The sequence below is a fragment of the Pan troglodytes genome, chromosome 6, assembly GCF_028858775.2.
Source record: "Pan troglodytes isolate AG18354 chromosome 6, NHGRI_mPanTro3-v2.0_pri, whole genome shotgun sequence".
Taxonomy (NCBI): Eukaryota; Metazoa; Chordata; class Mammalia; order Primates; family Hominidae; genus Pan; species Pan troglodytes.
Genome location: NC_072404.2, coordinates 146,801,163 through 146,816,108, shown reverse-complemented (window position 1 = coordinate 146,816,108; position 14,946 = coordinate 146,801,163). Strand labels below are relative to the sequence as shown.

At 35.3% G+C, this 14,946-nt stretch overlaps 1 protein-coding gene across 7 annotated transcripts in view; it reads right to left on the bottom strand.

Annotated features, from left to right (window-relative positions):
* Positions 1–14,946, bottom strand: part of MKLN1 (muskelin 1) — a 381,688-nt gene that overhangs the window by 39,071 nt on the left and 327,671 nt on the right. For all 7 annotated transcript variants that reach the window (XM_063815012.1, XM_001135321.6, XM_054656300.2 and 4 more), the window contains 3 exons: positions 13,104–13,316; positions 7,427–7,648; positions 3,325–3,454 (listed from right to left, as the gene is read on the bottom strand). In XM_063815012.1, coding sequence (XP_063671082.1) covers positions 3,325–3,454; positions 7,427–7,648; positions 13,104–13,316 — 565 coding nt within the window. The remainder of the gene's footprint in view (positions 1–3,324; positions 3,455–7,426; positions 7,649–13,103; positions 13,317–14,946) is intronic.

The window sequence follows — 14,946 nt, the reverse complement described above, 5'->3', positions numbered from 1 at the left end:
TCTGAACATCCCAGGTTCCTTCCTGCTTTGGGAACTCTGTACTTGTTCTTCTCTCAGTTCTTCACATGGTTCTTCCTAATTCTCTACTTTTCATCTTAAATCTTAAAGATTACCTCCTCAAAGATGGTTTCCCAACCTACTCTGTTTAAATGAGACTTCCCTTGTTATTCATTATCATGGCATCCAGTGTATTTTATTCACAGTACTTAGAACACAACTGCAGGTCTCTCTCCACTAGAATGTGAGTCCTCTAAGGGAAAGGATCTTATCCTCCAGGTCCATAGATGAATCCCAAGTGCCTAAAATAATCTTGGGCCTACAGAAGACAATGAACTAAGTGGGGAGGGAAGGAGGAAGGGAGAGGGACAAACTTAGATGCTAGTAGATGGTCAACAAATATTATTAATGAATTTATTTGCATTGTGGGAAAATTCAATTGTGTAAACCAATTACACACTGAACACACACAGTAAAAAATGGTGATTTTGATTTTAGAAAAATTGATTATAGCAGTAATCAAACAATGAATCCATTTGTCTTTTCTAATAACATCTCCAGTTCACATTAATAAAACCACAATAATGGAAAAAAAACCCCACAATTTAATGTAAATTTTAAAATAGAATACAAACTTGCATCAACTTTTATACAATAAATAAGTTTTAAAAAGACTAGACAGAAATATATCAAAATTTATCTCTGGACAGTTTGATATGTTTTCTTTTTTGCATCTTCTTTATTTTTCAAATTCTCTACAATGAGCGTATTTTTACTTTTATGACCACAACAAAATTAAATAAAAAGAATAATTGCCACACTGCTCTAAAGCTAGCCATAACCATGACTGAAGAATAATTGTCGATACTGTACATTACTACATAATTTTAACTCATTAAAAAATTGTTTTGAATGACAGTCATTAAAGCCTACTTGTCATGGTGAATTTTTATTTTACTAGTTCTCTGTCACTATCACGTGTTGCCACTTTTTTTTCTTTTTTGAGACAGAGTCTCGCTCTGTCGCCCAGGGTGGAGTGCAGTGGCATGATATCAGCTCACTGCAAGCTCCACCTCCCGGGTTCACGCCATTCTCCTGCCTCAGCCTCCCGAGTAGCTGGGACTACAGGTGCCCGCCACCACGCCCAGCTAATTTTTTGTATTTTTAGTATAGATGGGGTTTCACCATGTTAGCCAGGATGGTCTCGATCTCCTGACCTCGTGATCCGCCTGTCTTGGCCTCCCAAACTGCTGGGATTACAGGTGTAAGCCACCTCACGTGGCCGCCACTTTTTTCTTTTAATCTTGGGCAGTAGTTTAGCATGGCAGAAACACCTTCTTTGCACTCAAACTTCTAAATCCCAGCTCTGTCATTACGTAGTTGTGTAACTGTTTTCATCTTGTACATTAGAATAATACCACCAATTAAAGATATTCTGGTATATGGCAGGGTCTAAATAAAGAGTAGTAATTATTATCCATGGGAATACATTACCTACTAGCTAGATTATAAGCACTTTGAGAGACTGTGATTGCCTTGTATCCACCGTGTCCGTAGTCTAGCACTGAGTCAGCATGTCATAATTTTCAACATATTGTCATATCAATTACTATCTTCACTACCTTTTTCAGGGAGACCCATCTTAGGATTGTAGAAGGAGTATTACCTCTCTCCTGCTATTTTATTTTTATTTTATAGAGATGAGGGCTAACTATGCTGCCCAGGCTAGTCTCAAACTCCTGGGCTCAAGCAGTCCTCTCACCTTAGCCTCCCAAAGTTCTGGGATTAAAGACATGAGCCACTGCGCCTGACCCTCCTAGTTATTTTAATGGTAAGTTAGAATAACTCTTAAAAGCCAGAGAAAGTCAAATATTAAATCATATAGCTCTACACTCTCCTATGGCAACAGTAAATAAATGAGTAAATAAGACAATTTTAGATAGGGTAAATAATGTTATTACCTATTCAGGTCCATATTTCTAAATCACATGCTAAGCTGCTATTTTAGACATTACCTACTAATTTCCTGTTGTAATAGTCGAAGATGTTTACTACACTTACACTATCTTCCCACTATATTTCATCCCAATTTTTGGTTAAACTGACTGTAGTTCTGCATTATGATTAGGGAAATACTGCTTACTGTAAAGCCAAGAAATTTACTGTGATAATGTCTCCTTTTTTATAAAAAGTTTCGCTTTTCCTGTTGTGTCCCTATCCTTCGTTTTTTACATTAGATGCTATTTATACTCATCAACAGATTTTTCTTCCAAATGCTTAACATATCTATTGAGTCTACTTTTATCTGGAAACCTCCTTTTTGTAGAGACAGGGTCTTGCTTTGTTGCTCAGGCTGGTCCTAAACTCCTAGATTCAAGCAATCCTCCCATGTCAGTCTCTGGACTAGCTGGAATTACAGGCATATGCGACTGTGCCTTGCCTATCTTTTGTTTTTTTGTTTGTTTGTTTTAAAACAAGTTTTTCTTCTTAAATGTGAACAAATATTTTAATTAAAAAATATTTTTGTTGTTTTTGTTTTAAAGGAAGCTTGTATTAATCAATAAAATATCCAGAAACAATGTCTGTGAAACAAGTGCTTTTATCCACATTTGGCAAAAGAGCCAATAATAAAAACACCAATTTATAAGCAACAGCTAAAAAGAAAAGCAGCTGATCTAATTTCTCACCCTATTGTTCAAATTAGCATTTTAAACCATTGCACCTTAATTAAAGCCACTCTTTTAGGTACAATAATCACAGGCAAAGCAACTACTATGTAGGGTAACTATAAATGATCAAAACAGGACACTTTTGAAAATGAATGGAGCACTATTAATAATTATGCCAGGGCAATATGCATAATCTAAGCAAAGCAGCCATTCCACTACTAATAACCTCCTAGATGCTGAGCTTTTAAACTTACAAGGTGTTACCAATCCCATGAAGTTCCCCCCTTAAGACACACACCCTACTATGCTAGTGCCTAATATAAAGATCACTACAGTGAAAATAGAAGATGAAAAAAATTAGCAAACACAGAATAAAAAGTTTTTAAGATACTGATTCTTCCTACCCCGCCCCCCAACAAGCACACACACAATTCATTTAGAAATTCACATATTTTCTGCTTGAAGGAAATAGTAATTCCCATATTTAAAAATAGATAGAACTGAATAAGCTGGTAGAATTTTCTTTCGCTTACTTGGAATTACTCAATTAAAGAAATAAAGAAAGGGTGAAAAATGATTAGAAAGAAAAGAGAATGAACTGCAGTTTTCTACCTAAAGTAGTTAAGACATGAGAGAAGAAATCACTCAATGCCCTTACCCATCCCAGAGTCTTTCTTGGTGCCATCTGATATTATGTCTACATGATCAGAGTCCACATCATAACTAAAGAAATCATTCAAATAGGTCTTTGATCGCTGGCCACCAAATACATACAAGCAACGATTTTTCTGAAAAAGAAGAAAAAAAAAAGGAGTAACTTGTCACTTCCATGAAGAACTCAGAATGATCCTTTAAAAACTTAAACCTCTACAAAAGTAATTTTATAACAGATCCCAATGGAGTACTATGCTGGAATAAAAGGGAAAGAGGAAGCTCTCTACATATTGCTAAAAGGGGATCTCTAGGACATCCTGTTAAAGAAGAAAAGCAAGGTGCAGAATAATATATACAGGTTCCTTCTTCCTTTGTGTAGGAATGGAGAAGAAGGAATATCTGTGCATCAGACAAAAAGAGAGGGAGAGAGGGAAAGAGAATGTGAGAGAGGGGGAAAGTGAGAGAGAGAGCACGCAAGCGAGAGCGAGAATAGAGATTGCTTCTTTTTTTGAAAAACAAAGGAAGGATAAACCAAAACCTAATAAAAGACAGTTACCTATAGTGGCAGGAACAGAGCAGGAAGACCTCTCCAAAAATAATACCTTGACGTATGGTTTTGACTTTAGAACAATGTATATGCTTTTATTTAATTAGAAGACAAAATTAACTCAAAAAAAAATCTAAAATTTGGGCAAAAAAAATCCAACAAATAAACCTATCTGTATATAAAGATATACTCAGACACAGAAATAGTATTTCTAATGATTTTAATACATACTTTTTGACTACCCATCCCTAGAAGTCTAAATCCTAAACAGAAAAATAATCAGAAAGCAACGTTAAACAGCACTCAGTGATTCTGTCGTTAGTTTTCTTTACTGTGAAAGCTATTATAGACAGACAAAGCAAGTAATGTTATGAAGCAGGATTTTAACCTTAAAAGACACAAAAATAGGCCAGGCATGGTGGCTCACACCTGTAGTCCTAGCATTTGGGCAGGCCAAGGTGAGAGGATTGCTTGAGACAGCCTGGGCAACACAGCAAGGCCCTGTCTCCTACTTCCACTTCCACTTCCACTTCCACTACTACTACTACTACTACTACTACTACTACTACTACTACTACTACTTCTACTACTACTACTACTACTTCTCAAAACCCAGGTGTGGTGGTACACACCTGTAGTTTTAGCTACTTGGGGGGCTAAGGTGAGAGGATCATTTGAGCCCTGACATTCAAGGCTGTAGTGAGCTACGATCTGCGCTCCAGTCGGGGTAAAAAGAAAAGATATAAAGTTACAAAATAGAAGACATTAAGATAAAAAATATTTTATTTGAATCAGACATATCAGTATGAATTCACGATTTAATTTTTCTCTTACAAAAAAAGATACATAAATATGTTGTGGGGGGTGCTCCTACTAGCCAAAGAGAAAAATTTGAGCATCAAGAAAGTGGCCGGGTACAGTGGCTCATGCCTGTAATCCCAACACTTTAGAAGGCAGAGGCGGGTGGATCACCTGAGGTCAGGAGTTCAAGACCAGCCTGGCCAACATGGTGAAACCCTGTCTTTACTAAATACAAAAAATTAGCCGGGCGTGGTGGTGCATGCCTGTAATCCCAGCTACTTGGGAGGCTGAAGCAGAAGAATTGCTTGAAGTTGGGAGGCAGAGGTTGCAGTGAGCCAAGATTCCACCATTGCACTCCAGCCTGGGCAACAAAAGCAAAACTCCGTCTCAAAATAAAAGAAGAATGACAGCATTGGATAGAAACACATCAGATATGTAAAATACTTCATAATAAAATTTTTGTATACATATCATTGGTTAACTTTGGAGCCTCAAAGTTAACTCATTAATATGAAAATCAATAAAGAAAAACAATGAAACATTTATACTGCCTATTCAGTATGCTTTACATTTCAGGGTAACCAAAAAGTTAATGAGAGGAAGTTTTGTTTTGTTTTTTTTCCCCGTAATAGGAGAATCACACACTTAACAAATGCAGAGGAAATGACATCATTAGAAAAATCACCGTCTTACACATCCTAACGAAATTTAGGTAATGAATGGCTACAAAAACGATTAGGTAAAAGTTTGAAAGAAAACTTTATAATTGATCAGTCAGGCTAATAACACCCAAACCTATTAACATCATTAAAAGTATGACAACCAGTTATTAAATGCCTCTTTATATTTTGCAGTCAGAGTGTCTATGAAGTATTCTTGCACATTCTCCCCGGCCCCCCAAAATAGATAGTGAATCTAAAATCAAGCCTCTGAGTGCAATGACCAGTTTACAGGAAAAATGAAAGAGGAACACATTAAATGACACTATGAAGATAAAATCAAAATCAAAACTGGAAATGTGGGAGATTCTAGAGCACAAATGTCTCGCTTAGTGGGTTGTGTGTAGGGGGGAATAGGGAATAGGGAGGAAAGAGTACTATTACAATTTTTTTAAAAATGTAAGAAACCTAACAACCAAATGCAAAATACCATTTTTTGAATCTTAACTTAAATAAAACAATTAAGTAAAGGTATTTTTCAGTATATTAGAAAAAAAGAACACAGATAGAACATTAAATGATATTAAAGAACTGCTTTTATTTGGTTGATAATGATATTGCAGTTATGTTTCCTTTTTCTTTTTTCTTTTTCTTTTTTTTTTTTTTAAAGAGATAGAGTCTTGCTGTATTGCCCAGGCTGGAGCACAGTGGCTATCACAGGCGCAATCCCACTATTGATCAGCATGGGAGTTTTGACCTGCTCTGTTTCTGACATAGCCAATTCACCCCTACTTAAGCAACTTGGTGGTCCCTCGCTTCTGGGAGGTAACCATATTGATGCCAAACTTAGTATGAACAACTGATCAGCACAGTGCAATGTGGCCCAGAATTGGGCTCCAGCAATCCTCAGCCTCCTGGGTAGCTGGGACTACAGGAGTGCACCAACACACCCAACCGTAATTATGTTTTTAAAAAGTCCTTATCTGTTAGAATTATACACTATAGTAGTATTTACAAGTATAATGATACAGTATCTGGGATCTGCTTTAAAACACTACAGCACATGCTATAACAAGATGTTGTAGAAAAGGAATAAAAATTTTAAAAATACTCCAGCACAATAAAATTTAAGCATAAACTTAAAAATCAAAGAAACATCAAGAAAATGAATGAAATTAAAGTGCTGTATGAAAAATGAACAGACTACTGATAACTGTTGAAACAATGAGCACACAAAAATGTATTATATTATCCTGTCCACTTTGTAGAGAGAAAAACATGTGTAAAATACATGTTAAAGAACATGTTTAAAATATTTCATGACATTGTTTTAAAGCTGTGTTCACAGAAAGAACACCAAGATTTCATTAGAACATTTGAAAAGGTTAAAATAAAGTCTGTATGTTGGTTTTGCTGATATTTTTTATTATTATTATTATTATTATTATTAAGACAGAATCTTGCTCTGTCACCCAGGCTGGAGTGCAGTGGCATGATCTTGGCTCACTGCTGCAGCCTTTGCCTTCTGGGTTCAAGCCATTCTCCCACCTCAGCCTCCCAAGTAGCTGGGACTACGGGCACAGGTCACCACGCCAGGCTAATTTTTGTATTTTTACTAGGGATGGGGTTTCGCCATGTTGGCCAGGCTCGTCTCAAACTTCTGGAATCAAGTGATCCACTGCTCCTGACCATTGCTGATACATTTAAATTCTAATTCTATAAAATCAAATCTTAAATTCTTTGTACTTAATGGAGAATAGCAGAAGGGAAAATGAGAACAGAGTAAGAAATTGTCCTTCTAATTACTAAGAGACGTAAGTGGAAAGGCATAAGAAAGGAACATAGCTACAAAATCTACATAAGCAGTGAAATTAGTCATAAGATTGCCCAGGTTGGTAGCCAGGTAGTAACTATTTAGGAATTACCAGGTTGATGGGAAGAGTCTCATAATTAGCAAACAGTTCACTGTTAAAGAAGTTTTGTCTTTCTCTGTCATTGCTACACTAATCTCTTCCTAAAGAATTAGATTTCACCACTTCTCTTCCTATCTAGATATACATGACAAAATAACATTTACGCAATGTACGGAATGTTCTTACTGAGTGGAATAGCATGCAGTGTCCTATTCGAGACTGGATGTCCTCAGGCCCAGCATTACAGGAGTCCTCTCGAAGAAGTTTCCAGGTTTGACATTGACAGTTGAAAGCAAACAAGCCACTGAATTGTGGTTCACTGGCTCTGCTGTCATCTACGCTGCCATTACAAGTCAAAATTCTACCACCAAAAGTGTAGATCATATGTTTTTCTGAGTCCATACACATCTATCAGAACAAGGCAACAGATTGAATAGTTTTAGTTTGTTCCTGTCATATGTGCTAAAACAAAACCAACATGTACAGTTTTACATTCTCAAAAAAACCCTAAACTTTGTCCCTAATGACACTAAATACCACCCCCGATTATCATATGCAAGTTTCTAAATAATTTCTCAAGTTGTCATTTTTGTCAGTGAGGGTAAAAACATGTTGGAATAAAGAGCTTTCTGCTTTCTTGAAATTGCATAATTTTTATCAAAATCAACCAATGATACATGAGGCGTTGATTTATATGTAAGAGTGAATACTTATATTCTGGGTGAATAGTGATCATACCCTCCTTATAAAAATTCCCTTCTTTCATTCTAGGCAAGCATCCTATTAATATTACTACCATTTATTAAGCGATCAGATATGCAAATAAGAGTGGTGAAGCTAAATTCACCTCTCTGCATTTATTTTTATAAAACCCTTCAGATTATGTTACAAAACAGTAAAACAAACAAACAAAAGGACATTTACAACAATCAAGTCTCCAGACTGACTTCTACAGTGTGAAGAACTCTGCCTACTTTTAACATAGCACTATTTAATTTTCTTTGAATTAAGCTATACACTTCATGTTTAAAAGTCAAGCTTTATTCTTCCATTCTTTCAACTCAAGATTATAACTTTTCATAAAAATGTGTGAGAAAACAGCCATTTGTCACGAGACAATAAGAATCAAATTCTGTTTCAAATAACACATAAATCCAAGTTGGGAATTAGCTGTTGAACGTAAGTGGCATTTACATAAAGAATAAATTGTGTACACAAAACATCTATGTTTTGCTAAAATAAAACCCAACCATTTGATGTTCAATTCTCCTATCAGATTACTTCTGCTATTTATGTATTTTTTTAAACAAAAGGCTGTTTTCATAATTTTTTTTTTTTTTCCTAGACAGAGTTTCATTCTTGTTGCCCAGGCTAGAGTGCAACAGCATGAGCTTGGCTCACCACAACCTCTGCCTCCCAGGTTCAAGCAATTCTCTTGCCTCAGCCTCCCGGGTAGCTGGGATTACCAGCATATGCCACCACGCCAGGATAATTTTGTATTTTTAGTAGAGATGGTGTTACTCCATGTTGGTCAGGCTGGTCTTGAACTCTCGACCTCAGGTGATCCACCTGCCTCGGCCTTCCAAAGTGCTGGGATTACAGGCATGAGCCACCGTGCCTGGCTATTTTCATAATTTTAAATGTTGTTTTAAAAAACTGTAGTTATTATTAAAAAGATTCTAACATCTCCTAATTTTTATCTACCACTAAAAAGATCTACCTCATTAGCCATTTCCCAGGTTTCTCAAAGACTTCCATAAACTAAGATGAAAATCTATTCCCCAAGGGTGAAATCTTGGTAAACATGGTTGAAAAACAGAGATGTCTGGAAGTATTCCTATTTTTTAAAATGATCATACAGTTAAAATCAGCACACTGCTGAAAACAACTCAGTTTGGCCCCATCCACTGCCTCCGTTGAGGGCTCCACTGGAGCTGGGTCACATTTCCGTTTCTGAAGTACTTCAGACTCAATCACTCCAAATATCTGGGAACTATGCTGAAAATCTTTAGGGACTCACATTAAATGAGTCTATTTCCATTTTTTATTAACTCACAGATTCATACTAATGGCCAATCTTTGTTACCAACCCCCTACCTTTCTACTTCGTATGGCTACAAAGAGAGTTTCTTTCTTTTTGAGAATATTCAAGCTTAATTTGGATGTGGTTTATTCTCATTTGTTTGCAGGGCTGAAGTATAAACATCTTTATCTTGGTAGTTCTTCCTAGCACACCAGTTTAAACCAAGAAACCTTTTAATATTCGATTTCCATGCTTTTGATTTGTTTTGTCATTTTTACTCTCCGAAAAAATTTCTGAAAAGCTAGTAAACTTATTAAACTCTGTGTGATAATGTCTTTTCCATCAAAGACTTAAAAAAATCTTTAAAGCCAAAAGTTTAAAGACTATTCATTTATTATGTCAGGAGTTAGCTATTTAATTTTTAAAATCAAAATAGTGGATAACCACTTATTTTCCTGGGAAAAATTATTTTTTGAACCTGAAAATGACTTTATTTTACTCATCACAGGAATACAAGATTGGTAAGGGTTTGGCTGGGTTCAAAATAATCTTCTCCTCACAAAATTTGAAGATATTGCTATAAAGGCTTCTAAGTATCCAATGTTGTCCAACCTACCACCCTCCCTTCTACAAACCTCCAAAAATGCCTCATGACCCAGTGAGAATATCAATGAGCTGAGATCTTCAATTCTTCAACTGAAGTTTTTCCTGCTACTTCTTGGCTAGCTCACTTTCCATTTTCTAGTAATTTCCACAAAAACTGATTATACTTGAAGGACAGTTTGGCTAGATATAAAATTCTTGGCTCATACTGTCTTTTCTTGAATGTCTTCTAGATGTTGCTCTATTATCTCCTGGCACTGAAAGGAGATGTAGAGAAATCTGATACCAGTCTCATTTTAGTTCTCTTATAGGTGACTTGATCATTTTGTCTACTTGCTATAAAATGATCTCTTATCTTTTATAGTCAGTGTTATTAATATACGTCTTAGAGTTAAGTATTTGGGTCAACTTTTTCTAAATATAGTATGCCCATTTGACATGCGGAGTAAAATCTTTCTTCAGGAAAATGTTCTTGAATTCAATTGATAAATATTTGTTTTTTCCATTGTTTTGGCTTTCTTCTTTAAAGTCTCCAGTTATATATATATATGTTGGCTCTCCTCTGCCTACCTTCCCTGGTTAATCATTTTTACCTCTTTGTTTTATCTTATTCCTATGCTATATGATCATTACCTATTCTTCTTTACGCTCTTTGTAGATAAGTCTTCATTTCTGAAAGGGGTAATGTACTGGGATATAACTTTCATTTATTGTTATTTTTCTTTTTATTGTTTTTCTTTAGAATGTCTCTCTAAAGCTTTGTTATTTATTGCTTTTTAGTTTTTCATATGTAATTGAGTTGAATTTCCCTGGACCAGATAACTTCACAGAGGATTTCTATAGAAGGTGGATGTTCTCGCTCAAGAACTCCTTCCTCTGTTGCTACTGAATTGAATAGCTCCTTCAAAATATGGCACTTCCGGTGAAGCCATACCTTCTCTAATTCTATGACTCTCATCTGGCTTACAGGGCTGATCTCAAGCTTTGAGCTCCCCAAGTTTCTTACTGGCCATTGCAAAAGGAGCCATCATTCCCACTGTGTTTCCTTCACTTTTACAAAATAATGCTTTCTGACACATATCACCTCTGGATCTTTCAGGGTACTTTACACATGTTAATTCACTGATTCTTCTAGTGGCTGCCCTGGGTGCAATTTGTGCCCTGTCCCTGACACTTCTCACTGTGACATACAACTGCTAGGCTCCCTTTGCTTTCCCAGGTCTCCCTATTATACTGTTGTGGGCTTCAACAAAAGTTCTGAGTATTTTAGTTGTTTTTGGCTAAACTTACAAGGCATTGGGAGTTATAGGTTTACTCTAGCTCTTGGTTTTGCTGAGAGAGAGAGACTGTGTGTGTGTGTGTGTTTAAATCTTTTTGCTTGATTACCATTATTCCTGGAAAACCACACAAAGCAACATCAAGGAAAGCTTGAGAACTAAACCGCCACTATGTTCTTAAGAAATCCAGATGTCTTTAAATTTTATTTTTTAAATATGTTAAAATTAAAAATGGCAAATAGCTTTTAAGCATGTTTGTATCGTATAGCTTTCTCATATTTTTATCAAATTTGAACATTGTGTTAAATCCTAAATTGTCATGAACACCACAAGCTATTTTTGGAGTGTCATAACCACTACAAGTGTAAGTTCTAACTTATAGCTTTATTTGTATGAAATAGAATAGCAAATGCAGGAGTATACAGATTACTTGCTCACTGTTACAGGGCTAGTTGTTGGCTGAATTAGTACTGAAATCCTTGTTTCTTCACCCCCAGTGTTCTGCTGTACCATCTAACCAGTTGAAAACCATGCATTATTTAACAGCACCCAGCTTTCAAGAAACATCCTATTTTATAAAAGTCAAGAAAAACAAAGGCCACACACAAGAACTCTCTATGTGCTACTCCTAAGCTATTCTTTTTTCAACCTGTTAAAAAAAAAAAAAAGACATCAGCATCTTTTGTAAAAGAAATACGTAACCATTTGGGAACAAGAGAATAAATTGTTCCCTAACAATATTATCTGCTGATGTTTTTAAAAGATCAGAACCAGCCTAACTTTTCTTGGCATGCTTATTTTCCACGTGAAGAACATTGAGGGTGTCAGCAGGGATGTGCATAGCTCTGTGGAGCTCAGTTAAATAGAGCCAACAGAAGTTCCAAATTTAAGCTGGGAAGTATTTCCAAGAATACTAGTTTTGATTTTCTACCTACCACTTAACTTCACAGGCATAACTCACTCTTCCTCTCCTTACCATTCTCCTATAACAATTATATGTTAATAGAAATATGGCAATAGGATAGTTTAAAAGCAAATAATTAACAAAAATCTATAAAGACACAATAAATAAAGACCCTGGGTTCTAAGTCCTAGATAAGATTTTAGGTCTCACTTAAGTTTTGTCATAATTCTAGCACCACCTCCGATTTCCCAAATACTAGATAATTTATGTTCATCAATACAGAGTTATAGATTTTTAAAGTCTTTTTCTCCTCAATACATCAAAAAAAACTTTGGACATGGGTTGAGCCAGGTAAAAACTTGCTTATGGAATTCAAAATGGTTACTGTCTTTTTTGACCTACATTGAATTTGTATGGAATAAGTATTCAAAGACAGGTAACAATGATAATGACAATGATGGGGCTAATGAGAGCTACATGTATATTAATATTAAAATGGCTTACAATGAGGCTATGTTCAGTCTTCTAGTCTACAACATTATTGTATAATTTCTATTGGTGCTGAGTTTAATCTAGTATGTCAAATTCCCCTCTAGGTTTATATAATTTTGTGACTATAAACAAAACAAAATATATTTCACTCTAACTGGAAGAAAAGCTCTAGATTTCACCTAGTTCATTATAAAGTGATTTCCATTTCTCACAGGAATGTAGAATAAGAAATATAATTAAAAGGGTAAGTTGTTATTGTTGATTTATGCATATGTATTATAAAACTAAATTTGTTTTTCCTAATATTGCTCCATCTACTCTCTAAAGTTTCTATAAATCAACAGTCTATGTCCTGAGATCTTCATATTCTACCCTGCAACAAACAAGAGAAAAAATTTAAAGAATAACTTTATACCTACTGAAACAACAATTATTATTACTGTCATAGATATTTGTCATGGAAAGCACTACTGGACAACTCAGCATAACATCTAACATAAACTCTAATTGCAAGAATCACTAAGCACTGATTAATTCCATCATATATTTAACTGTGCATCAAACCTGATGATCAAACACCAATTTCGGCCCTCCATCAGCAGCAGTATCCTCACTTAGTAACATCCATGTGTTTGTATCAATGTCATAACGATAGAAGTCACTTTTCAGAGATTTGCTGTTCCTCACAGAGGAATCCAAGTAACGCCCCAATGTGTAGATTTGCCTCCGTTGAATGTCAATGCACATTTTATGACACGATCTGGCACTAGGACCATTCTGTAGAGAGAGAGAGAAAATAAATAAATAAACAAATAAATAAAGAGCAAAAAAAAATCAAAGAACAAATAATAGAAAAATTAAATGCCATTTTTTATTACTTTTCATTAAAAGGTTTCTCAGAAACTCACATCAAGTCAACCAATATGAGTCCGACACTAGGCTTAACTCTCTAAAGGAAAGCAAAAGCAGTAAGCAGTAGGAGTCAGAAATCTTACCTTAGAAATGCTTAAAATCTATCAGGAAAGATGAGATGAACTACACTGCAGCTTATGGCACTCTGTTTATAACATCTATATGGTTTCTATCATATACTGCACTGCATTTTAATCACTTGTGCAGAGTTCAATTCTCTATTACATGACAATCTACTTTAAGACATGTTTGGTCTTTATGAACATTTTTGTACTTCTCATCAGAATCTAGCACAAAAGAGGTACTCCAAGAATATTTAGAATAAGTGAATTTCAAAATTAGAAGAAACATCAATAAAATCTCTAGTTTAATCACTTGGACACAGGGCAGGGAACATCACACACCAGGGACTGTCGAGGGGTGGGGGTCAGGGGGAGGGACAGCATTAGGAGAAATACCTAATGTAAATGATGAGTTGATGGGTGCAGCAAACCAACATGGCACATGTATACCTATCTATCAAACCTTCACATTGTGCACAGGTACCCTAGAACTTAAGAGTATAATAAAAATAAAAAATAAAATAAATAAAATCTCTAGTTTTCTCCTTTTAAAGAGGAGAAAATACAAGCCTAGCAAGGAAATATAAGACCAGGATGATACCTTTAATAAGCTAGTGACAGAAACTAATAAGAATCCAAGTCTATCACTTCTTTATCCATCCTTTACATTGCAAAATTAATTTTCCTGATTGAATAAATAGCACAGCTACAGTAAATAAATAGGGAATAATATTAAGAACAGTATATTATCAATAAATTAATTAGCTGGTATCACTTGTATCACAGGACCCAATAAAACATAAAAAATATTGTAGTATAGTCAAAAGGGTTCATCGGGGAAAAAGAACTTCAATTGCATAGGGTTTAATTAGCTGAAAGGGGGAAAGGAAAGGAAACTAATGTTTGTTAAACAACTCCCAAGTTCTGTTTACACTATTACTGTGTATGTGTGTGTTCCATTTAATCCTTATAACAACCCCGTATGGAAATATTATCACCATTTCACAGAGTCCACTGTCACAAAACTAGGAAGTAAGATAGCAAATCTACGCCCTTGTGTACCAGAGCCAAAAACTGGGCTCTTTCACAATTTCAGATTATTTTTTCTAGAAGAAAAACAAAGGCAAAAATATACTTGTTAATACAGTCTATGCAGTTATGACTGAGATGAAGAGTTCTTCCTGCAGAAATAACAGAATTGATGTATAAAGTGGACATAGAAAGCCTGATGAATGACTGACAGAGGAGACAATTTATGATCTTGTAGGCAATAAAGAACTATTGGTGGTTTCTAAAGCAAGATATAACATAAAAAGGCAGTATTCTAAGAAGAGTAATCTAGCAGTATTAATTAAGTGAAATGAAGGAATATTAGGCAGGAAGAACAGTATTTTGACAATGAAGTTGATGTGAATGTACACTTTAATATTCAC